General features: G+C 40.3%; 2 protein-coding genes across 10 annotated transcripts in view; one reads left to right on the top strand and one right to left on the bottom strand.

Annotated features, from left to right (window-relative positions):
* The first annotated feature begins 253 nt into the window (after positions 1–253).
* CCNT2 (cyclin T2) lies at positions 254–26,474 on the top strand. 6 transcript variants are annotated; one of them, XM_075511212.1, is made up of 10 exons: positions 269–493; positions 1,323–1,404; positions 9,245–9,373; positions 10,478–10,538; positions 11,651–11,713; positions 18,179–18,224; positions 19,558–19,721; positions 23,592–23,662; positions 23,893–25,045; positions 25,144–26,474. In XM_075511212.1, exons 1-10 carry the CDS (start codon positions 291–293, stop codon positions 25,206–25,208), a joined length of 2,037 nt encoding a protein of 678 aa, XP_075367327.1. In that variant the 5' UTR covers positions 269–290; the 3' UTR covers positions 25,209–26,474. The 6 variants fall into 6 exon arrangements, 5 of the variants coding, with proteins under 5 accessions (XP_075367325.1, XP_075367327.1, XP_075367328.1 ...); XM_075511210.1 differs by having other exon boundaries at positions 254–493; positions 23,893–26,474; XM_075511213.1 differs by having other exon boundaries at positions 445–493; positions 1,299–1,404; positions 23,893–26,474.
* Positions 14,356–27,100, bottom strand: part of MAP3K19 (mitogen-activated protein kinase kinase kinase 19) — a 35,536-nt gene continuing 22,791 nt past the window's right edge. For 3 of the 4 annotated variants that reach the window (XM_075511190.1, XM_075511187.1, XM_075511189.1), the window contains one exon: positions 26,403–26,537. The gene's annotated coding sequence lies outside the window, so the exon portion shown is untranslated. Of the gene's footprint in view, positions 14,869–26,402; positions 26,538–27,100 lie in introns of those variants that run through there. The other variant, XM_075511188.1, reaches the window with a different exon arrangement.

A 27,100-nucleotide genomic window follows, 5' to 3' on the forward strand; every position in this document is an offset into this window, starting at 1 on the left:
CACTTCCGGACGCCAGCGCCCCTCCGGGAGGTTGTTACTCCCCGCGTCACGTGCCGCGGGAGCCATGGCCGCCCGGTGCCGCCGCCCTGCGGACCACGTGACCCTCCCCCCAGGCGGCCGCTCTTGCTGCGCCGTCGCGAGACTCTATGGTTCAGGGCGCATAGGCGGGAGGCCGGCCGGGCGCCGGGCCGCCAGCTCTCGCGAGAGCCGCCATGGAGGGCGGGGAGGAGGGGCCGGGCGCGGCGCTGCCGCCGGCGGGCGGGGCCGCCGAGGGAGGGGGAGGAAGTGTCATGGCGGCGGCGGCGGCGGGCTCAGGCGCGGGCTCCTCGGCGCGGGGCGGCGGCGGCTCCTCGGCGGCGTCGCGCTGGTTCTTCAGCCGCGAGCAGCTGGAGAACACGCCCTCGCGGCGCTGCGGCGTGGAGGCCGACAAGGAGCTCTCGTACCGGCAGCAGGCGGCCAACCTCATTCAAGATATGGGCCAGCGCCTCAACGTGTATCCGAGCGGGGCCTGTGGGGTGGCGGGGCCGGGCGGGAGGGGGCCGTGGGCCGGGCTGAGGGGGGCCGGGGCGGGCGGCGCCGTTACCCGCCGCCTGGGCCGGCTGTAGCGGGGCGGCGGGAGCGCCTTGCCCCCCGTGCGGGAGCCCTCCCCGGGACTCTTCCCGCTCCTTCGGCAGCCGGCGAACGGCGCGCTCGTGGGATGGAGCTGTGGCCTGGAGGCACAGAATGGGAGGAGGAGCCTCGCCAAGCCCCCGCTTCGCCGCCTTTGTCGGCGTGCGAGAGGCACGGGTCGCGGGCGGGAGGTAGGGACGCCTCGGGTCTCCCGCCCAGCCTTTTCGCCGCGGTGGTATCGATGGTATAGCTGCGGGTTTAGACACTTTTTAAGTAGACCTCAGTCGCTCGCAGACTCGTTTTGCTTGGAGCGGGCATCTCTCCTCGTTAGCTATTCCTTAATTTGATTTGAAAGAAAAGAAGGAGATCAGAATAAGACTAAAGCCTCAAGTCCCCTACTGAAATAGTTGAATGAGAAGAAAACAAAAGCACTTGAGGCAGTATTTCAGTGAGGAGTTTTCATTCAGCGGGTGAGAGGTGGCTAGCCTGGTATAGGAATCTCCACATTGTGTGTGAAGCAGATGGGAAAGATACTTGTTAATATCGGTTAAGTATGTGTTAATATCAGTTAAGTTCTGAAGTGTCACGTCCTTAATTCATTTTCAGCTGAAGACAATATGTTGAAAGCAGTGATTGATGTAGAAAGTGCGTCGCTTTCAGTTCTTGTAAACAATTTTCTTAATATGTAGTGTTTCCTTAATTTAATCTTCCAGATCGCAGCTTACAATAAATACTGCAATTGTTTACATGCACAGGTTTTATATGCATCATTCCTTCACAAAATTTAATCGAAATGTAAGTATGATTTTTGTATGCGGTAATAATATGCCCATAATTTTGGCAGTCTGACTGACAAGTGTTATACTCTTTTGCTGGATTGTGAAGTTTGGTCTGTTTATAGGAATTCCAGGTTCTTATCAGTGGTTTAGAAGCAATAATGATATTTCTTTTCAACTTTGAATTATTTTAACTAGTGGCAATTAGATTTTTATCTTCTGCCATTGAAATAAAAAAATAGCCGCTGTCAGCAAACACATTTCAGATGTGTGAAGAATGCATTTAGATGTTTCAAATCTGGCTAGTGCTTACGTGCTGTAGTTGGAAAGGCTGATGTGTAGGAACACACGTTTTTCTTAATGAAGTCAGTGGTAGCGCTAGCATGGTGTGCCTGACAATTATAATATGGTTATGTATGTATCCATATGGATTATGTATCTGTTCTCAAAACAGTGTAAACTCATTTAACTAGTCTAGTCTTAAGCAGCTTGATGATAAGTTATATTAGACAAGAAAAATCTTTAAATCTGATGAGAAAATGCTGGCGCTCTTGTTTCAACTACTGAACTGAGTATGCTGAATCTGAATACAGAATATGTTATGGAGAACTGAATTCTCTGTAAAAATACTCTGTGTAATTGAGTGATTTTCTAACAGGTATGGAACTGGAGATCCCAACCTGAAAATTTTAAGCCTTTTTTATGTCCAGTATTGGATGCAATAGTTAGAAAACCAGTAATTTTCTAGGTATTTTTTGTGTTTTTTTAAAAAAAAAAAGTACTTTGCATCAATTTTTTTATACCAGCTTTGCAAGAACAGTTAATAATGGTGGTGGTATATCACTAATCAGTGAGGATGAGTTTTCTCAGATCTTGGTTTTTTGTGATAAAAGAAACAGATTGAGACTGTGACAGATGTGATTGTCTAGACCAGAGCAGACCTTGGTCTACCAAGGGGTAGAATCTTGCAAACCTTGCACTGTTTGGAATTTGGGCAGGTACACAGTGGGTTACGCTGTTAGCCAACTCTTTTGTCTGGCATGAATTTATTTATCATTGTCGGCTGAGCAAAAGGGTATCTTATTTGGTGTTTATTTGGCAAGAAATACATATTAGTTTGTAGGGACATTGCAGAAGTGTATTTCACTATTTTTGTGCAAAATCTGAGGTAAATTCAAACTTGCAGCAACCTTATTACCAAAACTGCAGTGTTACAGGTCCTTATGTAATAAAAGCTTAAGTGTTTAAGTACAACCTGAGTGAAGTGTGCATAGGCCTGAAACACTTTAACAGGAAGAAATATATAATGTAGGTTTTGTTTATGTAGTGATAGAGAGCTATGTATGGATATATTTGACATATGGAGAGCTATTGAATGGATATACATATAAATCAAAATGTACTTTCCTAATACAGTCTTGTAGTTTTAGAGCAAGAATAGCACACACAAGAATCAGTTCCAGCAAGCTTTGTGGTGGAATATGCCCTTTGAAAGTGTTTCTGTAATACGTCATCTGAAGGCAGTAAAACGGTTGTTCCATCTTTCTCCCCTCCACGTACCTGCCCACATAGCAGTAACCTGTAGCCAGTAGAAGAGGAGCTGGCAAGGCATCCAAAGTTTTCTGTGGATGGTTTGCAGACTTGATAAGCTAGGCAGAACTGCTTGGAATGGAGAGGTCACTCTGTAGAGCTGCTGTAGCTGGGGTTTGTGTTTAATATGTCGCCTGCTAGATTACTGTTTGTACTGTCATCTGGTAATCTAGGATAGATTTAGGTAGCAAGAAGCTTTAGCTGCTGTGTCCAGGTTTTCACTGGACACTGAAAAATGCCAGTCACTTGGAACTGAAAGCACGGTAGTATTTGGATATATAGTGCCCTTGTTATGAAAACTATGCCTTAAGTTATGTTTATGAATCTTAAAATTCACAAGTAAGCTATGTAAGGGCTGAATGCCATGGAAACTGCAACTATTGCAGGAGGTGGAAAGTATATTGTTAAATTAATTCTCAGGTAATAGTATTCAAATAAAAGTTAAAGGCAAGGGCACTGCAAGTTAGCACTCAGTAATATTGATTTCTGCCGAATGACTTTCTGTAGTTCTCAACGAGTGTAAGGCCAGACAGCAGCTTTGTGTGTGCACTGACAGGCAAATGCATTTTCTTATTTTCCTATAGGGTAAAGGGGGTGGTCTCAAAGTGAATGTGAGTCACTTTTAAAATGCTCCCAAACCATCTGGCAGGTTCTCTGTAGAGAAGGCAAAAGCTGAGGACTGTAATAAATACTTCTTATCAAATCTCCAGAGTACTTGGTAAGCTAAAAAACGTAACAATATTTATCCACTGCAAGAAGAAACTAACCCTTAGAAATTAAATAGTAAAATACTGGCAGTCTTGAAGCAAGACCTAGCTAAAATTTTCTACAGTATATGGAGTATATCTCTAATATTTCTTTGTGGTGTGCATATAGTGATGTTTATCCATGGCAAGCAGGAATCTGAAGTCTGGGGCTAGAAAATCAGATGGCCATTAGTCAGAATGCCTTATGATCTCCAGCTGAAAAAATGTAGCCTTTGTTTTCTTGCTCTATTGGTAGGTTAATGTTTTTAGTCAAGTAATAAACACTTGCATATTTGTTGTTAAGTCTAATTGGTGGGTTATACAAACACACACGTATGTCTTACATGTAAGTCACATGCACTTAATTGCTAATAAACAGGTCTTCTAGTGGAAGCTCATTTACTGAATAGCTGTTGTCTTAATTCTTTTTTTTCTTTAATATAAGTTACTGCTAAACAATTTTGCAGGCTTTCAAGACTTTGAGTCAACTGTGAATAGGGAACAGATTTCCAAACAGTATCTTCAATCTGTAGAGCCACAGGGGTGGCACATACCAGTTAATGTAGTCTTTGTTCATTTTGAACATATTGTATTTACTGCGCTAATGACCAAATATCCCTATTTTTGCAAAGTTACTGTGGGCTAGCAAGTCACTTTTGAATTGCTATGGATTATCTATGAAGTACATACATCTAGGTGCAAAGAAGAATGTACTCAGGTTTTGATGTTGCAGTCAAAGCAGGTAAAGGCCTTGCAAGGTTGCTGTGCCCCAGTAATAGGGTGAAAACTTGCTTTACCAATTCTGGTAAGCAGAATTGGATGCCCTGACTACTAATTTTCCCTAGCCATGCAAATGACATTTCAGGAATTACTATGAATCTCCTCAGCAGTAGTACAAATTATTCTTTTTACGTTACTGTTGACCAAGGCATAGTAACTTTGGTTTGCTGAGTCTAAAGTTAGTCAGTGGTAATATCGGGGTGGGGAGGGAGCTTGCTGGCTTTTTATAGGAAATACTAGCCTGACTGTTATAGTTTAAAATATCTTGAAGATTAAAATTCTTCTGAAAATACTGTTTCTGTAGTACTTGGTGTGTTTGATATTATTATATAGCATATACCTCTTAGAGGCTTATTCTTCAGTACACTGTGATTTGAAGAACAGAGAGGGGGGAAAAATCCTTGGTATGCTGGAAATGAGAGGTAAGGCGTCCAAATGGTAGCTGTATTTTTAAATATAATCCTTAGAAATGCCATGTGGAATACCAAACAACCAGTTGAAAATATACTTGATGATGTCAAGGGGTTTTTGTGTGATATGCAGTGGAACTTCATAAAGTGCCTGAAGAAGGCTGGAAGAGGAATTTTTTTCCCTGAAGTACAAGGTAGGTGAGTTATGTGGAGGGTTTTCTTTGTTTCCAGTCCCTCTGTATTCCCTTCCCGTCTCTTGTGCCCTGTCCAGATTGCACTATTAAACAGTTGACTTTGCAGTTATGCAAAGTTCTTAAAACTTTCATAATATGCACCAAGCTTTAGCGAGGCTGTTTTGGGCACTTCAGTTCTGTTTTTAATCTTGCAGTTTAACATATTTGTTTTTATGCAATGTGAGCTCCTGGTTATAATAAAAAAACCAAACTTGCAACTCTTTTTGTTCGCACTTGAAAAATCTTTATCATAGACTGGAACCACTTAATGTCTTAAGCTAATTTGTATCAAGTCTAAAAACATACTAATATTGGCATTAAAAGGGAGAGGGAGTTCTCAGAAAACTGTGTGCGTGCTGCAGATATATTCTGAGATTATTCCAAATGCCTTCATTGTAGCAACACTGTTTTTACAATATGTCTTGTACTTTTTAAGTGAAAAAGGACTTGTACCACACTTACAAATAAAACTTGCTGTATAATGCTCTTGGAGTGTCATAATAAGGCTCTTGTTTTGGTCTTTCTATTTCAGTGAGACTTGGTTTCCGAGATCCTCAGCTAGTACAAAAATGGGATTTAATTTCATAAATCATGTGTGTTGTTCTGAAGATATTTCTCAAAGTCTTAAAGAATATTTTGGGTCCATGGTAGATAACTAAATGATTTCATTTGTTTTATGTCAAATGAAGATGTCTATATATAGGAAGCTTACAGCCTTGTCAAGTCTGTGTCTTTAATTTTGTTTTTTTCTACTTTGTTTTTTCTGCCATTTTTGAGAATTGGAAATGAATGAAAGCATTTGAGCAACTTTGCAAGTTATACACTTAGCAGGGTGTGTCGTCTTCACTGAAGACTCTGTGCATGCCAAGTCTGAAATTTTATTAGGATGTCTATTTTCCTGAATAAATACCAAGGGAGACAAAAAATACTGACCTACTCTAAACTGGGAATGAGAACCCTAGTCCTAGACAAGACAAAGACCTGAAATTCTTTGGCCAGAAGCCAACACTTCTTTTTTAAGGAAATAGATAATTGGGGTGTACATAGATTTCTGATGAACCAGAGTTAAATGCCAGTTAATCAGGTTGACTTAAATCAACCTCCAGAACTGTGTTTTATGTAAGGTCTTGGAGATCAGGAGTTGTGTGGAGGCTTCTTGGCCAGAACTGATCCGTTTCAGTAAATTAGAAGATATCCTGAGGTCAGCCTGATGAAGAAGGTGCTTTTTTGGAATGAAGTAAAACTTCAGTGCAATCAGACATAGAATAATAGTGATAGTTCACTGATTAATTAACTGTGCAGTTATTGGTGACTTGATTTGAAGAATGACTCTGTGAAATGTAAATATTTTCAGTCATGGTAATTGTTGGAAGTTGATTTTTCAGAAAGGTAAATTGTGAAAATTCCATGTATGTGTAACTATACCCACAAACTATGTAGAAAGAGACCTTGTGGTAGGATATATTTGAATTAAACTTTTACACAAAGCTGGAAAAACTGTAAGATCTGAATGCAAAGTACTTGGGGATAAGTGTGTGATGCTTGGTGGGGATGGTCAGGCTAGAGAGAGGGGGAGAACAGCAGGGAGCAACAGTTCATTGCTCACAGTGCAGTTGCTTTTGTTCTTCAGCCCACAGTAGGGCACTGCAACAGGTTACTGACTGTTTGGTTTGTTTTAAATTTAAAAAAAAAAAAGGGAAATTGTGTGATCCTGGGGGGACTGAAAGGATCTTCTATTTGTTTTCTATTAAAGCTTCTTCCCATCATGAATTCTATTTCTGGTTGTGTACACTTCAGGACTTAACTTTCCTTACTCAGTGACTTCACTATGTTGAGTCTTAGTTTTCAATCCATGATGGTCAACCTCATTGTATCCTTTTTCCTGAGTAAAAAAAAAAAATTGAACCAGTTCTAGTCTCTCTGGTGTCCTCATTAATACCTCTTCATTTCTGTCCAATGTCTCGTTGTCAAACTTGTTTCTTCATAACTCTGTTGATTCTTAACCATTCCCCATTTCCTTTCTCCTCTGTCATTCATGTTTCCCTGGCTTCCTGGCCCTGTCTGCTAGTCTGGCTTTTCCCAGAAGCTCAGGATTATGTCTGAGAATGTAATCCTTCCTCTTAGGCTGGCCCTGGTGTAGAAGGTGCTAGCCTCAGACACCTTCCTCAGTTATATGTGCTCTAAATCACTGAAGCACACTGAGCTTATATGGATGAAACAACTGTAGAAGAGAGATTTGCCTTGGTTTTTGCATTACTGGGCTGGAGCACAATTTGTCTGCTCTGTAAAATATCTTTATATGGCATGTGTATGTTGGGTTATACATGTGTGTGCTACTGTACAACTTCTCCATCTTCTGATACTCTAGCTTTCTGAACTCCAGAACATCTTTCTGTCACATGTAGTGTTTCAAGTTTATCTCCCAGCTTAAGTGAGGCATATTTCAAGTAGTAAGTCCCTAGCAAAGGGAATTTCTTCCAGAATTTCAAATCATTACTTCAAGCAATGTGGATAGGAACTTCTCAAAAATCATCAGAAGTCTTAAATCACAATGTTAATATGGCCTTGTTGAGCAACATTGACTTGAGGTTTTTATTTCATTCATTTGTAAGGCTTAAGTTTCAAGTGTCTTAGAAAGCAGTTCTTTTGTCTCCATTGTGGAAGAATTTGCTCCCTGTGACTTGTTCTGGGTGGTTTGGGGTTTTTCAGAATACTAGATTTCTTCATGGCACATTTCTGTGCATCAAAGGGGTATCACCTTTGCAGGGTGTCAGTTTTCCTCAAGTCTGCCAACTTAAAGTTTTACTTAAGATCCAAGTGGACATTTCACAGTGATTTAAGGAGGCAAAAAATACTCCCTCAATACATTTGAAAGCTCCTGAAATATAATGGGTAATCACTTAAATGTTCGATTCTAATTAGTTTGTTGCAGTTTTTACTATATTGCCAATTTTCATACCAAATGTTTTATTTTGGTATGAAATAGGCATAACAAAGGGCTATGTGCTAACCAAAAAACCTCCTCACTTTAGGGGGAACTGTGGCTGCCATTCCATTCATTCAGTCTATTTCTACTTGGGCATTGAATGAGAAATCCAATACCTGCACTGCTTGCACTATGCATTAATTAAACACTCAACAAGCAGCTATTTCAGTCTCTGAACAAATGCTTTATACTGGCTTAATTTTAACCAATTTAATCTGCTGATGTCTACATGAAGATTCCTGCTGCCATTTTAATTCATGTTTGACGTGGCCAACGTTGCCTACAAAGAGGACCCTGATTCTTCTAAGTCATGTATGGTTAGCCATGTTCTGTAAATAGGTATATCAGTCATTCTAGCTGATAACGAGGCATCAAAACTCTACTTCATAGCTAACTCCTAGGTGGTACTGAACTGTGAATGGGTGCTTTGCTGCCAGCTTATGACACCTAGAGTTTTACAAAGATTTTCATCTTTAAATGCAATTTGTAGTCTTTACTAACATTTGATGTAACTGCTGTTTTGTGAATCCTTGTGCTTTGTTCACTAGATACTGCTGGGTATATACTAAAGTCTCTAAGAGTAACCTTTACGTATACAACCTATGTTTATATAACAAGCTGTTTTCCTTAAAGCTCTCTGCAAAGTTTCTTGCTTTTTAGGAGAATCAAATGCTAGCAGAACTTGTGATCAGCTGTTTTGCCTTTTACTGAAAAGATGGTGAGGTCGGTCACTACTGTGCAAGAAATTGGGTGAACCTTCTCACAAAGTATATTTAAGTTGAAACAGCCTATGTTTCAAGTTAGATATACTTTTCAGTGTGACTAAATCTTCTGGACTAAATCTATTCTCTTTATGTTGAACTAGAATTAGTTTGACCTCAGACATCTTACAAATGCATTTATGTTACTCCTTCCCTATGCTGTTGAAAGGATTACATCAATTATAAAATAAAATGACTAGTTACTTTTGTTGCCTTGCATGATTTCAGAACTGTTTAAAAAAAAAAAACCAAACAAATCCAACTTCTTAAACATTTTCTAATTACCAGTTTAGACTCTCCATAAAAATTAAAGTCCTACTAGTAAAAAGTATGTATATGTTTTTCTCCTCCAGATAATATCTCCTACGGCATTGTTTTTGGCTGCAAAAGTGGAAGAACAGCCACGGAAACTTGAACATGTTATTAAAGTAGCACATGCCTGTCTTCATCCTCAAGAGCCACAACTGGATACAAAGAGTGATGTAGGTGGAAGTCATGGTTTTAAAGATAATCAGATGACACTTCATCTAATGTTCTCTTATATTGTCTTGACTGGATTATTGCTGTCTGCAAACTAGAAAAAACTTCTGTTTTTACACCATTTAAGCCTTTTGTATTACTTGATTTAACTTATTAAAGACTCAAATATTTGTGTTACAAAGCTTGAAGAGATTGTTCCATCTTGAACTTGCATTCTTTTTAAGACTTCTACATGTATAGTAGAAGACTAGACGTTAAATAAGAGGTTTCATGTGTGGTTCTGTAAGTTACACGGTTTGCGCAGAGAGGAGTTCAGGATGCTGTGTTTGTTTTCATCAACCAGATGCTCACTGCACCATTGTCTCCATTCTGTTTTAAAGGATGCAATACAGTTGTCAGCTGCTGCCTCTGCTATACATTGGTCTTCCTTTCATTTGCCAAAGTTTGTACAGCTTCCGCTTACTTTATAGTTCACATTTTCTTTCCTGAGAAATCTTCCTGAAACCAATCATACGAGGAAGTATGGTGGAAACGCACCGGAGTTGTTCAGCTTGAAGGTCAGGCTGAGCTAGTTATACTCTGCTGGACCTCAGCTGACATGTAAAACTATTTGAGCACCTTTGCTATACTCCCAGTTCTTGGAATGACATGTGGAGGTGTATATATATATGTGTTTGAGCCCCCAAGCTTAAGCTAGCTTAACACAGGCCAACTGAGTATCTCCAGCTGTATTTTAAAGTACTTGTAAAATGGATTACCTGCCTAGAGATACTTGAGTTGATTTGCACTGGCAAGCCTTCGTCATTCTTACAGCATCCCCCCCCGCCTTCTCCCAAAAATGCTTTGCTGGAACAGATTATATGAGATCCAGACTAAGTAAATCTTACTGTGAAAGATGGTTAGGCTGGTATAACTGAATTTGCGGTAACACTTATACTGGTAGAAGAAAGTATTACGACAATGAAATATTCTGAGTTGTCAGTTCGAACTGGCTTGGGTAGTGGTCTTAACTTGTGTTGCTAGTACCAGTATTCAAATAGGAAGTGTATGATTAAAATTGAGACAATAGATAGCTATGTCTTGACCTGTTTGCTTATTTGTTTCAGGCATACCTTCAGCAAGCCCAAGAGCTGGTTATACTTGAAACAATAATGCTTCAAACTTTAGGTATGTCTTTCTAAATATCTCCTGTGCAGCCAGCTTACCATGAAGAAGTAATGGGACCCAAGTAACTGGATTTTTGATGTGCTATTGGTACACTAGAATTTTACTACTTTTGTATACAGCTTCTGACCTGTGAATTTAGTTTTGTATTACCAGTTCGGTTGTGTTCACTTTGGAGAAAAAAAAGGCATACCTATACTTGTGAAATAGATGTTTCTGACAGTTTGGTGGGGTAGAAATGTGTACCCTTCCAAATATATTTTACTCCAAAGTAGAAACTATGTTGATATTTCTTCATATAAGGTAACACGTTATACAAGATTAGCTGTGTATGTGTTCCAAAGCAATTGGGAAGAGCTTTCTACCAAATGCTCTTCCCCATTTTGCCTTTCAATAGAACACTATGTAATTGAGCAGGGTTACTACCTCTGAACATCACAAGTCATAGTGTAACCATTTAATGGATTCAGGTGATTCCAAAATTTGGAATGGAATGTTCTGATAAGAAACTCTTCTGACTTTAAAGTAACATAGAGACAATTACAGCTAGCAGGTGTGAGAACACTGACTTACTCAGATACTCTCACATACCACTTTGGGTATATTGTTTAAAAAAAAAAAGCTAACAGTAGTGACCTAATTCTTAAAATAGTGTCATAAACAAAGGTTTCTTAAGTCACTGACCTACAAATCAACTTAATTTGTAATTTCATAGATGCAACACGTTTAAGTCCCAGAAATCAATGAATAAAGTGTGCGTGCATACACGTGTATTTCAGTGTGTCTGTAACATAGCTTTTACTGACTTATTAATGTACTAGAAACTGTTCAGATATGTTCAACTTTAAAAATACAGTAACTTCCCAAGTGTGTATATATATTTAGGACTTGAGATTACTGAAGGAATGATATACTAATTGATCTTGAAATGGCTATACTATCTACCATTCAGAAGTATGAAAAAGTGCAGAATAAAAGGCAGTTAATTAGTGTTACTTGATCTTCAGTGCAAAGGTTTAGCAAGCATTTTAGGTCTGTGGGGAGAGGAAAGGGGTTTGATTTTTTATTTAATAGATGGAAATGTATAGTTCTAAAATGTATTCTTAACTCTTTAGGTTTTGAAATTACCATTGAACATCCGCACACAGATGTTGTGAAATGTACACAATTAGTGAGAGGTCAGTGACTTTTAACCGCTTCCGTAAGTCCTTTTTTACCTTTCTAGTAAAATTGAAGGTGATGTTATTTGCCTAATATGATCTTCACCAACTATGTTATCCAAAGAGCTTGTTTAAAGCTAATTAGTAAAAGCTCGATCTTAACCTTTAGAGTCTGATAGAGTCCAGTTCTCTGTCCTTCATAATTTTTTTGCTTGCTTATGAGCTTTGCTTTTAATAATGTCTGTTCCATGTTTTCTTAAATGACAGAAGCAGTTAGGAGTTGAAAACCAAAAAGCCAACTACTTAGTATTGTTCTGGTTTGATTGTTTTCACTCTGAAGTAGTTTTACCAAGTAAAGTTTAGTCTGCATATTGGCTGATGGCTAATGCTAGCTTTCTGCCCAGCAAATAGTTTTAGGTAATGAACTGAGGGATAAAGAGAGTGCATAGCAGGTCTGCTATCACATACAAATACTTCAAGATGTGACTATTTCTTTTTCTGGAGCAGGGTGTACTTGTTTTGGATGGTAGCACAAAACCCCAAACCTTTTGTTAAACAATCATATCCTCTAACTTGTATGTAGCTCATTAATGTGACTCTAGCTAGAAACCTGTTTTGTTCTTTAGTATTTTTTTGTTGAATTTTGGCACACCTTTCATTCTTAAATTGGTTTCCTTTGGAGCTTTAAAAAAAGAAACAAAAATTCTCTCATAAGATGGAGGATGAAAAAATTAGGAATCAGTTGCAAAGGCACCTAAAATAAGCTTTTCACTTTAATTATGTTCCTTAATTAAAAAGTGTTTGGAAATGATTAGACCATGGTTGTTAGTCTTTAGTCATTAGCTGTTGTTGCACTGAAAAATGCAAAGTTAAGTGCTTCAAAGTTTTTTGTTTTTCTCTGTAAACTATAGGAAAGTTAGGTGCAACTTAATCATGTTAACTCGATCTGTTTCGTAGTAGCTCCAGAATTAAAGTTGTTCTTTAAAGGGAAGGTATCTCTCCTTTCTCATTTTAAAGTAGCTCACTGGTGTAGTGTCTTCAGGGTTTGATTTTGAGTATGACTGGTGCTATGTGTAACTTATTTGCATAAAAAGTAGCTTTATTGCTATTCTTGCTATAAGATAATGATTATTTGCTTTCTGTTCAGATTTGGTTGTGACTCGGGGCATAAGTCTAATTGCACCTAACGTCTCAATAGTCTGCATCTCTGTAGGGTTTTGCTTTGGATTTTCTTAGCTGTTGGTCAACATAAATGTGAGCACATATTTCACTGTTTTGTGTGAGCCCCTGCACTTCTGCTCGGTGTTTGGGGCTGTGGGGAGGGGTGGCAGGCAGTATTGTAGCTGCATCAGGATTTCCGCATTAGCAAGTGTATTTGACTCAAGCATACAAGAAGAAAGGCATACTGCTACACAAACTTTATTTCCTTTAGTCAAGGGTAGATACCACTCTAAGACAGTTCAGCTTTTTCCTGTGTTTTGCGTGCTACTTTTGTGTACTGACAAAATTCATACGTTGAAGGTACATACTACTTTTTACATATGACATTTTAAAGTTAGTATTTAATGTCAGCACACTTTAACAAAATATTTAACATCCAAAATTATACCAAGTCTTGAAATCTGAAGACTCCAGTGAGGGCTGAAAATCCATGTACCTCAAGGACTGGTACAAAGTGAATGTAATAGATCTGATGCTTGAAAACCTACTCACTGTAGTAGGTGTGCTCCTTAGTAAGTGTGTATGCAAATGGTATTCTTGTCAGCATATGCCCCTCCTAGGGGTGGTATAGGCTGTGAACACAAGGTTTGAGTACCTCATTAAAAAAAAAAAATTAATCCATAAATTAAAAACATTGAGCATGAAATCTGTAGTCATGCATGCAAGTCAAGCAAGTAGAGAATAATTGCCGTGGAACATTAGTCTTATGTATTGAGTGAATAAAGAGATGGGCTTTTGGGCACAGTGACAGATCTTCAAAGATGCAGTGGCATGATTTTAGTTCTCTCCCTCTTAACATTTATTTATTGGACAGTGTGTTGTTTTAACGTGAATAGGTACAACACTTAGATATCAAGTCCTGAAGCCTTCAAAATATATCTAAGACTTGTCAGTGTTAAGCCTTTAGTGCTAAAGGGATTGACTGAGAAGTTAAAGAAATGCTAGGTTGCTTCATCCAGTTCTGGTAACGTCGTCTTGGACAAAAAGCACTATTTCAAAAGGCAAAGAGATACCTTTTTTTTTTTTTAATTAAAGGTGATTAACTTATCCAAGACTATTATGATTAAAACCTTCAACTGTATGTTTGGGGGGAGAAGGAAGAGAGGAATATAATGTGGCTGACCATTTAAGTATCAAAAGAGAGGCAACAAATTTAGCTGAGGTATACAAGTGTACTTAAGGTTTTGGCTTAGCATGTGTGCACTGAATTACCATGTGGTGAGAAGATGTCCTGGTCCCTCAAACTTTTGCTGGCTAAACTTAATTAAGTGGCTAAGAGGGTGGCTGATTCGCTATATCACTTTTTGTTGTCTCGCATCCAGGGTAATGTGCTTTATGCTGTCACTGTTACCTGTATTAATCTGTAAGCTACCACCTTTAAAAACAAAATGGAAAAAATAAAATCTGTTTCTCTTGATGATGCTCAAAAGATTCAGCCAAGTCCTTTGTCAGAAGACTAGTCTAGTAGTGGCATACCAGAATCAGTTGCTGGAAGCTGAAGCTGAACTAGTAGGTGAGAATTGGTGCAAATAAACATAACTGCTTCAACATACAACTAAAGAAAAAGTTGAATTCTTCATCTCTGACATTGAAAGCCTTTCTGAAAGTAGTGTTAGACAACACAGATCATTGTAGGTAAGGGGTGACTGGAGGGGTACATAATGACTTACGATGTTCAGGCATAAGCTATCTAATTATTCCTTCTGGTTTTCAGAGGTTCGTAGGTTCATGAAATTGTTCCATCTTTACAGTTTGGTCAGTATAGTAGACAAGGAAAATGGTGTAGGCTCAGTCTTTTTTCTGCACCGTTCTTCCTCAGTGTCAAGAGACTGAGAAGAGGAGACAGGACCATCATTCCTTAGGATCCCACAGGTCCTCTAAGGAATCTGGAGGCAGTGGATCTGTGAAGGCCTGTCAGCAAGCTTCAGTGCCCTTCCAAGGATGCTCCAGTACTGAAGAGAGAAGAAAAGAAGAAAAAAAAAAAAAAGGAAAAAGAAAGAAAAAACACCACCAAAAACTGTTCCTGGTGTTGAACTACCTTACTGGCTTGAATGCCAGTTGAATGATCAGCAGTGAAATTGCCCTAGTGCTGAGACCACAGAATCATGACATGGTCCTCTTAAGCGCTGGTGCAAAATCAGTCTGTTCCCAGCCTGCTTCTGGTGGAACTTGAAGGGGAGGAGTCTGTATTCTCATCTCCGTCTTGGGAAGTCTTCAGTCATTCCTTTTTCTGTGTTGGTACACAACCTTCTTTTGGAACTGAAGATTGGATCCCAAGGATTTCTGGGATTGTTCTCACTACTCTACAGGTTATCAGGTATCTTGAACACCCATGATCCTTACTAATCTTTTGTGGAAATTGCACTGTCAAATTCTTCAAACATACTATAGTATGCAGTGTGCACAGCTGCCATTGGTTAAATTGGGCTCATGCAGACAAGGCAGCAGAAGAGGAGATGAATCTGAATGAATCTGCTTTTTCAGAGGGTATTCTGATGAGGAAAATTAAAATCTTAGTATACTAAGTGGTGTGGAAAGATCTTAAACACCAGCTGCACTCCAGCACTGCTACAGGCGGCTTTCACATTCTGAACTTTCACCTCAGGCTTTTACAGGCCTGTTCCCAAGGTTTAAATACTTTCAAGAACGTAAAGCTACCAGGACTGCTCAGACCTGAATGCTTGCTCCGTGGCCTCCTCCAGCCCTTTCCAGATACAACAGGCATCTGCCAGCGTAGCTCCATTCAGAGCCTGTGGCTTTTTTTCCTTTTGCCTGGAAGGACTTCAAGCTTCCTCTCTTCTGATGTTGACTGGCTTATCTGCAGCCTCCTCTTTCTGGGGAATGCTTACAGATGTTGTCAGGGTCCTAGGCATGGTCCTAGGCACGGCCAGCTGCCACCCTCCTAAGGGTGACTTGGCAACCACGTTTTCATGATTATCTCAAGAGCCAAGATAACCTAGTGTTGAAGAAAAGACTCGGATATCTTGGAGTTGCAACGGGTTGAATTGTGTGGCTATGCCCAATAAAAAGCATTTTGGTTTCCAGTTCGGAATTTCTTGGAGGCAGTAGCCTTTCAGAAGGTGTATCGGACAGCAAGTCCTGTTTCAAAATCTTGATTACTACCTCAGTAATCCCCTGCCTTATGGTTGCTTCTGCAGCAGTGAGACAGGGTGGGTGTTTTAAATCACTCCTGAATGATAAAATGTAAAACTGATTATTAATGGCTGGCATGATAGTCATCAGTCCTGCGACTTGTGAGTTATAACAGAGAAGCTCTGCTGGCTTGTTTTAGCCTCTGCTTCAAGATTATTTTAATTTGGAGATGCACTTCCCACTGCTATAAAGGAAATAACACACCAAAATATAGGAACCAAAATTCGTTAGCTTTAATTTTAGTGATGGATTCTAGTAAACCAAAGCTGTCCTAACTGTAAGAGAAGAGTTTGGGACGAATGTTTTCAATTGTGCCTTGTGTTACCATAGGCTTTAGTTGTGAGCTGGAATTTCATGCTGGTTTTAGCAATGATGATTATTTAGCTGTAAATAAGTTGAAACAGTATCATGCTGCTTGTAGTACAGGTAAGGTATTTAGCACATTAACTTTTGATTGAGGCTAAAATGTGTGTTTCAAGATGTGATTCTTTTCTTCCAGGTATGTGTTTTGATTTACTCAACTGTCAAGCTGATGTTAAATAGAAGTTTTCTGGCATCTGCTTTTCTTCCTTGTTCAAAGGGGACATTTCAGTGAGAGTAGAGATGCTTCTTGGTCCCTTAATTCAAACATGTTGTAACTTTACAGAATATAGAAATCATTGAAGATCCTTTAAACATTTATCTGATGAAAAATGAAGAGCAAGACATCAATATCAGTCTTATTCAACCATTCCCTGTTTTCCTTTGTTTTGTTATGATAGTCTAATTTCACTTTTTCTTTTTTGGTAATGCTGCCTTACATTTTTTTTGATGGGAGGGAGAGGAAAAGGTTGAACTCCATGGTTATCTGGCATGCAATTACCATTATAGTTTGCAAACTAAATATTACAGTATAACACTGCTGCATTGTCAGTTCACCTTTTCATTATTATGGATTAGTAGAATTTGTGTGTAGGAATGGATCCTGTTACCTTGCTACTTCCACATTCTTCTCAGATTATGGCACTGCCCGGCTGTCTAGCATAAAGACAAACCTGATTTATACTCCTCAGCAATCCTTAGAAGTTGAGTTAAATCACATATTTAATACGCTTTTTTAAAATTTTAAAAGCCATTGCAGTCTTTCTCAAACTTTCTGGAAAGATTATTATTATTAAAAGAAAAGTTTAACAATATTCCCTTTGACATAAAATTCAACCATACACTTTCTGCAGGTAGCACTGATTTCAAGTGATAGTGTCAAAGTAAGAATTCAATGAAGGCTGCATTCAATCTTCAGTTAAAACCATTGTGCCCAGCTATTCCATTATATGCATGTTACAGTAAGTTCTCTTACTTGAGCAAGGAGCGTTGGGGTTTCACTGGTTAGGGGTCAGTGCTAGATGGCTGTAACAGCCAAAGTCGCTAGCTTTTCTTTTCTGGCACGTTGCAGTCTTGTGTGGGGTTTTTTCCTGACTGTAACTAAAATGGAGTTGTTTATTTCCTATCGAAGCTTTGCCATAGGTTTAACAAATGTGGAACAAAATGTTATGAGTACGGTGCTCTTAATTAGAGGGAGCAGAAAACTCTTAATTTTTTTTTTTACCGCCTAGCTTGGGAGCTGGCTGTGTTGCAGGGCTTTGGGAAAGAGATGTGGCTGTTCTCAGGGAGGTGCTGGGGGGGCATTTCTCCAACTGTCCTGCCGTGCTCCTCTCCAAGAGCAGAACTTGCACTGTGCTACGAATTGGCTTTTACTGACTGCCTTACCGCAGTCCAGGGTTATGCTAGGGGTCATCTGTAAATGAGGGTGGGAAAGCAGGTGTTCCTAGAAGAGAGCGCGCTTGTGTGCGAGGTGTTTGCGGGGTTGATAAGAGAAGGGAAGCTGTCCTGTGGGTTGTAGGGGGGGAGGGTCCGCAAGTGGAATGACTGGTCCATCTCCAGTTACTGAATGTAATGGCCTCTTCTATATCTTGGAAAAGATTATTTTAAAGGCTAGTTAGCTAAATTCAGATCAGTTCTGTGGAAATCTTCCAAAAGTGGTGCTTTTGGAAGGTAAAACTGCTTTAATTTTGGAATGAGCCTGACAAGTTAGTGCAGATCTTTAATCTCTCCATTTTTCTTTTCTTACAGCAAGCAAGGATTTGGCACAGACATCCTATTTCATGGCTACCAACAGGTTGTTATCCTGAACCTCTTTGTTGCACTGTTGTAGCACACTATAGCTTCCTTACTGCAGGGCCCCCTACATGTGTCTTACCCTTGTTGCAACAGGAGACTGGGCCATCTACAGTGGTGGTACCTTCCTGTTTGCAGTGCGGTGTATTGTACAAGGGCCTGATGGCACAAAGGGGTTAAATGCACAATGAGAAGTGTAGTGGTGCTTTCTGATGACATTTTCTCGATTGTGAGTGCATAAGTCTAAAATTGGTAGCCTGAATAGCAGCTAAAGATTACAAAGAGCTAAACTTAACCTAGAAATTCGAGCATCTTGGTAAGTACAAAACTATTTTTAGTTTACACTTGTAGTTAATGGCAGTTTTCTCTTAACTTTAAATATATTGATCCAATCTTAACTTATAAAATTGTAGTGGGCCTAAGATCTTTTCAACTAGCTGATTTTTCTTTTCAGATAGACTAGTAGTAGTCCAATGTTCTTCCTTTTAGAAACAGCTCTTTAATCTTAATAGAGTTCTAAAACTTAAGTAGTTACATAAATTTAAAGTTCTAGGATTCCAAATGGGGATTGTGTATACATAGCCTATTGTAGAAAGATGGGATTTGAGAGCAGACTTTAGTCTTGATTTCTCGATTTACTTCAATTTCCTTCTTGCAAAACAACTTTGAGCTTTATTAAGAGGATTACATTACATGCAGATAGTTTTTAAGCAATATCTGCTGGTTGTTAGAACTCTTCCAAATAAATATTTCTTGGTGGTTCCTTGATGGGCAAGGTTCTGTATTTGAAACAGCTGTTAAGAAAAGCTGTGATAAAGCAGTGCAGCTGAACCAATGTCTTTGTACTGCTGCCAGCTGGAAGCTGAAGGCAAGTTCACAAATATCACAAACCCAGGCCAAGTGAAAGCTAAGCCCACAAGTAATTCACTTGGCCTCTGTGGGACTATTGGGTACCTTCTTCTAATTGTCTCATTCAGAGACTGCATAATCAGCTGTATGCTTTTTACTGTAGAATTTTAATTGACCATATTATAGTTCTTTCCTTTTAGCACTTAAGTACAGTAGAATAACTGGTAAATTTACTTACTGTTCATTGCAGTTTTTATAGCAAAAGCAAATTAAACTTTTCTACCAGATAAATGCCCTGCCCTTTGTTTTCTTAAGGCAGTAAGATACCTTACGAACTTAATCAGAAAAATGTTCCATGAACTAACGTTTAACTGCTGTTGCTTGACAAGTTACCTTATTCTGTATGTTAATGGTTGATTTGTTTGGGTTTTCTGTTTTACATGTTTGATTTCCTTTGGTTCCTCATTACGAAATTTGTGCAACAGTCTTCACCTTACTACATTCTGTCTTCAGTACAAGCCTACAGTGATAGCATGTGTGTGCATTCACTTGGCCTGCAAGTGGTCCAACTGGGAGATTCCAGTATCAACTGATGGAAAACACTGGTGGGAATATGTAGATCCTTCAGTTACTCTAGAATTACTAGATGGTAAGTAATACTGCCTTTTCACATCTTGAAACTCAAGGGTTTATTAATGTAAAAATGGGAGCATAGTATAGTAAGAGCATAGCTTTAAGACTAAATTAAGTCTCACTGACTTCACATACTGGATCCTCGGGTGGGAGGAAGGTATAGGAGAGGGGAGGACTTCAGAAGACAAACTTAAGTTTGAGACCCTTTTTATTTCATCCTGTGGGCTGGGACATCCATGTACCTTTTGTAGGTGCAGGTTAGAATCTTGCTTGTAAGTGTTTTTCAGAACCAGGGAAGAGATGGTGCAAATTCACACAGTCCTGATCATTTTGTGTACATCACTGGTCCAAGTTTATGGCTTCACTGTCACTGAAACAGCTATACATAAGGCTATACATAAAATTGCCATGTTTACAAAGGTAGTTCTATGTTAACAATTTGGTATAGCTTATGATATCTCAAAACTCCTGGAAAATACTTTTTTCTTGTTAAATGGCTTCTTTCCAGAAGAAAGCATATACCTAGAAGACCATATACCTAGAAGTTAACTATTTTTTGAAATGGTACTTATTACAGTGGAGTCTGAATTTAAGGCCTACATACGCTGCTGCGGCGGAGGGGGTAGCTTCTGGGGCTTTCAGATCTAAGTATTGGGCTTTGCTATTAGTTCTAGAGTGAAACATTTGTTTCAGAGTAGTGGTGGAGGCCTCCAGGCTTGGCGTGGCCCAGCATAGCTCCCCACAGCCTGCTTTTCTCCTCTGCTGAGCTTTTATTTCTTAATGGCAATACTACTGGTTTTGAAAGTGAAGGCTTGAGTAGATGTCATGTGAAGCACAGAACCAGAGTGAGCTTGAAATTGCAAGTTCAAGTATCTCTCTCTGAGTAGGCTTCTTTAAGTTGCGTCTGCAGTTTCAAATGCCACCCTGCCTTCCTTCTCCTCTGGCTATTGGTTTTGTGTGTTTGGTAAGCATGCATCATTTTGATTTTTAAAATCATAGAATTGTATAGGTTGGAAAAGACCTTTAAGATCATCAAGTCCAACCGTAAACCTAGCACTGCCAAGTCCACCACTACACCATGTCCCTAAGCACCTCATCCAAACGTCTTTTAAATACCTCCAGGGATGGGGACTCAACCACTTCTCTGGGCAGCCCGTTCCAATGCTTGATAACCCCTTCAGTGAACTAAAATTTCCTAATATCCAGTCTAAACCTCCCCTGGCGCAACTTGAGGCCATTTCCTCTTGTCCTATCACTCATTGCCTGGGAGAAGAGACCGACCCCCACCTCTCTACAACCTCCTTTCAGGTAGTTGTAGAGAGCGATAAGGTCTCCCCTCAGCCTCCTTTTCTCCAGGCTAAACAATCCCAGGTCCCTCAGCTGCTCCTCATCAGACTTCTGCTCCAGACCCTTCACCAGCTGCTTTGCCCTTCTCTGGACACGCTCCAGCACCTCAATGTCTCTCTTGTAGTGAGGGGCCCAAAACTGAACACAGCATTCGAGGTGCGGCCTCACCAGTGCCGAGTACAGGGGGACCATCACTTCCCTAGTCCTGCTGGCCACACTATTTCTGCTACAAGCCAAGATGCTATTGGCCACCTTGGCCACCCAGGCACACTGCTGGCTCATATTCAGCCAGCTGTTGGCCAACACCCCCAGGTCCTTTTCTGCCAGGCAGCTTTCCAGCCACTCTTCCCCAAGCCTGTAGCGTTGCATGGGGTTGCTGTGGCCCAAGTGCAGGACCTTGCACTTGGCCTTGTTAAACCTCATACAGTTGGCCTCAGCCCATCGATCCAGCCTGTCCAGGTCCCTCTGCAGAGCCTTCCTACCCTCAAGCAGATCAACACTCCCACACAACTTGGTGTCATCTTCAAACTTACTGAGGGTGCACTCAATCCCCTTGTCCAGATCATTGATAAAGATATTAAACAGAACTGGCCCCAACACAGAGCCCTGGGGAACACCGCTTGTGACCGGCCGCCAACTGGAGTAAACTCTGTTCACCACCACTGTTTGGGCCGGGCCATCCAGCCAGTTCTTAACCCAGTGAAGAGTACACCCGTCCAAGCCATGAGCAGCCAGTTTCTCCAGGAGAATGCTGTGGGAAACCTTGTCAAAGGCTTTACTGAAGTCTAGGTAGACAGCATCCACAGCCTTCCCCTCATCTACTAGGCGGGTCACCTTGTCATAGAAGGAGATCAGGTTGGTCAAGCAGGACCTGCCTTTCCTGAACCCATGCTGGCTGGGCTTGATCCCTTGGTTATCCTCTGTAGAGTGGTTATCCTATGCTGTGTGCTGGCACTCAAGATGATCTGCTCCATCAGCTTCCCTGGTACCGAGGTCAGGCTGACAGGCCCGTAGTTCCCCAGATCCTCCTTCTGGCCCTTCTTTTAGATGGGTGTCACATTCGCTAACCTCCAGTCAACTGGGACCTCCACAGTTAGCCAGGACTGCTGATAAATGATGGAAGATAAACGATTGGTGAGCACATCTGCCAGTTCCTTCAGTACTCTCGGGTGGATCTCATCAGGCCCCATAGACTTGTGAATGTCGAAGTGGTGTAGCAGGTCACTCACCGTTTTCCCCTGGATTATGGGGGCTCCATTCTGGTCCCCATCCCTATCTTCTGACTCGGGGGGGGGAGCTGGGTACCCAGAGAACAATTGGTCTTACTGTTAAAGACTGAGGGAAAGAAGGCATTAAGTACCTCAGCCTTTTCCTCATCCTTTGTCATTATGTTCCCTCCCATGTCTAATAGAGGCTGGAGATTCTCCTTAGCTCTCCTTTTGCTGCTAATGTATTTGAAGAAGTGTTTTTTGTTGTCTTTTATGGCAGTAGCCAGATTGAGCTCTAGCTCAGCTTTGGCCCTTCTAATTTTCTCCCTGCACAGCCTTGCTACACCTTTGTAGTCCTCCTGACTGGCCTGCCCCTTCTTCCAAAGGTCGTAGACTCTCCTCTTTTTCCCGAGTTCTAGCCAAAGCTCTCTATTCAGCCAAAATCCCACAAGATGTGTGCTGTGAGCTCATGGTGAACACAGCTTAATTCTTCAAGCATTTATGGAGCTGGTGTGTGCAATAGACTTGGGCAGACCAAAGGGCTGAGGTAGTTTTGCACTCGGGAGCAGCTTAGTTTATAACTTGCTTGTGGAGTTCTGGAGAAGCCAGTTCTTCCAGACCTGCAGGAGATCTGCTTTTGCATTCAAATTCTGATTGTACCTAATTATTTCTAGCTTGTGAGTAAAATTAAATTTCAGCAGAAAGTATTTCTGTTTGCAGCTGACAAGGATGGAGACCTACATTTCCTTGTGGACATACCAATTGCAAGGACCTTTGGTTTTTTAACACAGCCAGCTACTTTGCCTTGAACACAAATTAATCAAAACCTGTTGTTTAAAACAGGGTACTTCAAAGGGTCTGATGGCTTATATTTTGTTCAGAGCTGTTACTGGTTGTTCCTGAAGTTCGCTGGAATGACTGAAACAGTGCCTTAGAAATTAATACTTTAAAGGAGACTTAACTTCACACAGGAAATGCCCAAGCTGAATGGCAAGTACGTTATTTTAGGAGCTATTGTTAGTAGAGATCCCTCTTGAAATTTTTGGTCTAACAAATCCAGATTCTGCAAGAGTAAAAACAAAATCTTAAATTCAAGCCTGTTTTTTCAGAATGTGTGTAGTGGTCAGAAGTCTGTCATAGTGAAATACTGTAGCTTTTTTGTTCAACGCTTGTCTAACAAAATTCTTTATTAAATATAAATTCAAATCATGTGCAGCCTGTAGTAACTACTGCAAAAGCTGTATACTGTTAGTCTAGAAAAATGCTTAAAGTTTAACCTGCTTATTACAGAATCAGATGTAAGAAATGGCTTTGGTTTTTTTTCTACCCAGAGCTAACTCATGAGTTTCTGCAGATACTGGAGAAAACGCCTAGCAGGCTCAAGAGAATTAGAAATTGGCGGGTAAGAAATTTTCCTATAACAGTGTCTAGCAAAAAGAGGTGGACTTCTAGGAGAATTACGAACCAAGGGAAAAAGTTGAGTTACATCTTATTTGCTCTTTATTCCTGCAGCTGGGTTGGGAGGGGGTGAAACCTTGAGTCAGCTCTTGTCCTCACCTTTGAGCTAAATTAGAATGTACTGTACAAGTGTTCTAAGCTGTGTGTTTTCTCACTTCTTTCCTTTCTGCTTAGGCTAATCAGGCTGCTAAGAAACCTAAAGGTGATGGACAGGTATCCGAGAACTCGCTTCTTGGTTCGTCTTTGGTTCAGAATTCCATTTTGGTGGATACAGTTACTGGTGTAGCTGCAAACACAGGTTTCCAAAAACCATCAACATCGTTTCCTGCACCAGTACCTCTGACCTCAGGAAGTATTTCTGTTCCAGACAGTCATGCACCTGAAAATTTGGCAATATTAGCTACAGGAATGCCAAGTACCTCATACAGTTTGGCATCGCACCAGGAATGGCCTCAGCACCAAGAACAAACAAGGACAGAACAAATATACTCTCAAAAACAGGAGACGTTACCTGCTAGTCAGTACAATATGAACTTCCAACCAGGAACGTCCGTACAGTTGCACTCTGGAGTACATCACAGACCTGACAAACTTGCTGAGCATTCTACTGTCAAACAAGAATATTCTCATAAGTCAGGAAACAAACACCACGGACAAGTTGCTGCTCCTGTAATAATTCCTCAGAAAATGTCTTTGGATAAGTACAGAGAGAAGCGCAAACTAGAAACCCTTGAACTGGATGTGAGAGAACACTACGTAGCAACCCCGGGTGAACAGCAGCATAAAAAACACACGCAGCCACAGCCAGCCAGCAGTTCTTCTGTTACGTCTCCTATTAAAATGAAAATTCCCATCGCAAATGCAGAGAAGCCTGAAAAACACTTGTCTGATAAGAAAGAAAAGGGTGGCTCACTCAAACTCCGTATACCAATCCCACCCACAGAAAAGGGTGCCAGTAAGGAGGAGCTGAAAATGAAAATTAAAGTTTCTTCCTCAGAAAGGCATAGCTCATCGGACGAAGGTAGTGGAAAAAGTAAACATTCGAGTCCCCACGTTAGCAAAGAGCATAAGGAAAAACACAAAGAACACTCTCTAAATCGCCACCACAGTATTGGTCATAAGCACTCCCATTCACACAGTGGTGGTGGCAGTAGTGGCGGCAGTAAGCATAGCACTGATGGAGTAGCACCAACTGTTTTGAGGAGTCCTGTTGGCCTGAGTAGTGATGGCAATTCCTCTAGTTCCGGCTCTTCAAGAAAGAAGTTGCACAGCAACGATGCTTCTCACAACCACCACTCCAAAATGAGCAAAAGTTCCAAAAGTTCAGGTAGTTCATCTAGTTCTTCCTCTGTTAAGCAGTATGTATCCTCTCACAACTCTGTTTTTAACCTTCCCTTACCCCCTCCTCCCCCTGTCACATACCAGGTGGGCTACGGACATCTCAGCACCCTCGTGAAACTGGACAAGAAACCAGTGGAGAACGGTCCTGATGCCAATCACCAGTACAGTACAAACAGCCAGCATATGGACTACAAAGATACATTCGACATGCTGGATTCGCTGTTAAGTGCCCAAGGAATGAACATGTAGTCAATTCTTAGGTGGTTTTTTCTTTACTTTTTTTAATTTAAGAATTGTTAGAATGGAAAACTTCCTAATATAGCAGTAGCAACACCAGCTGTTGCTGCCGTGGTTTCAGTATATGTAAGTGCTGCTTTATCCTTCACTCTGAAAAGAAGAGGTATAGTAAACAAGTCTTTATCTCCACATACGATAGTGTTATAAATACTGTAATAGCATGGGAGGTGCAAAAATCTCAGTATTTCTACAACTGCAGCTAAGAACAGTAGAACGAACGTCTGCTTTTAGGTGTATAGGATGCCTCGAGCATTGATTATTTATATTTTGAGTACTGCAGCCACAACTTTTTGTTGCGTAGTTTTTGAATGAGTGTAATTGTTTTCTTGTGTATTTATACTGTATGTATGATTTGCATGTTTCAAAGATAAAGGGATTAAAAACAGTATACTGACAACTGTTTACAAGAAAGTGGAGAAAAATGTACATACATTTTTGTATGTTTAGATATACCATAAATACTCAGGATTGGAGCTGCTTGTAAGTATAACAAAATACACATAACTTTATTTTATCTTGCCAGAGTCCATCAGTTATCCAAACAAAGATGGCACTTTGTCTTGTTTATCTTTAAACTGTAGGCCTTATCGGAAGCCGCTTAAAAGGGACACTTCACTAGAGAAGGTATCCAGTACCACGTAGGGTCATCACCGGACAGTACTGCCAGAGTGGCAGGAAATCGGGTAGGCCTCTGCTCGCTCGTTATGGCCAGACCTCGGAAATGTCCCTAGTTTTCTGAAGGAAAAAGGAATTAAAATAAAAGTTTACATGATCTTTTGATGTGAAGTGCATTTAAGTGTTTATTGGCTTGATGCAGTAAAATAGACACAGAGCTGTTAATAATGGTTATGTAGATTAATGTGACTTAACTGCGATTCATAACTGTCATTGTGGAGAATCATCTTTTTTTTTCCTTAGTCATAATTTATTTTCATAGTAAACAGGGGTCACTGTTTCCATTACCATTTCAGAATAATACCCATGTTCTGAAATCCAGAAAGTGTACTTGTGTGTGATGCCATATTTCTTTTACAGGTGAATGCAGTCTTCACAGTAAATAAGAATAAAACTATTGATATCCCAACTTTATATTCCAACAATAAAATAGTTATCATTGATTCTGTGCATTGTACTTGTCATTAGTTACCAAATTGGAAAATACTTGTTCTGTTTTTTCAGCTCTGTGGGGATTTAAAAAAAAAAAAAAAATCAGTCTCCCAGTTAAACCGCTAGCATCCATTTTACCTGCCTGCAAGTGTCAGTGCGATGGCTTGTGCGCTCTTTCCAGGGTCTTTTGGTTGTCAGAGGAAGTGACAGGTGTGAATGTTCTTGTGTTCTCAAAGCCAATACTACAGCTCAGTTGCCCAGATAACAGTGAACTGACTCTCTGGGTTGTTTGTCAAAACTATCCATAAGCTATGAAGTACCTCAACATGAACTCAGTAGATAGTAGCAAGTTCTCCGTGACTTCTTTTAACTTCAAAGCGAACATGATGTGAAGTAAACTTTTGCTAAGCCACCTCATTCCCTTAGTGCTTGTGTAATTCTGTAAAGTCTTGGAGGTTAAATCTGAAGCTTAGCCCTTTCAGCTGTGTTGCTCACGTGTGCTTTAAATGATAAAACTGTTCAATATCTACGGACTGGTAGTTGCTGTACTATGTAACTACAGGTATATCAATTACTATGTAATACTCTGTCTCCAGTAATGCAAACGCTTGTAATTACTTGAATAAGTTTTATTTGA

Source organism: Mycteria americana, chromosome 9, assembly GCF_035582795.1.
Source record: "Mycteria americana isolate JAX WOST 10 ecotype Jacksonville Zoo and Gardens chromosome 9, USCA_MyAme_1.0, whole genome shotgun sequence".
Classification (NCBI taxonomy): Eukaryota; Metazoa; Chordata; class Aves; order Ciconiiformes; family Ciconiidae; genus Mycteria; species Mycteria americana.

Bases quoted from the DNA above. Each gene is read 5' to 3' on its own strand.
- CCNT2 (XM_075511210.1), top strand. From the start codon at position 291: ATGGCGGCGGCGGCGGCGGGCTCAGGCGCGGGCTCCTCGGCGCGGGGC. The intron at 1,405-9,244 runs GTAAGTATGATT...TTTCTCCTCCAG, and splicing joins TCACAAAATTTAATCGAAAT to ATAATATCTCCTACGGCATT. The intron at 11,714-18,178 runs GTCAGTGACTTT...CTTTTCTTACAG, and splicing joins ATGTACACAATTAGTGAGAG to CAAGCAAGGATTTGGCACAG.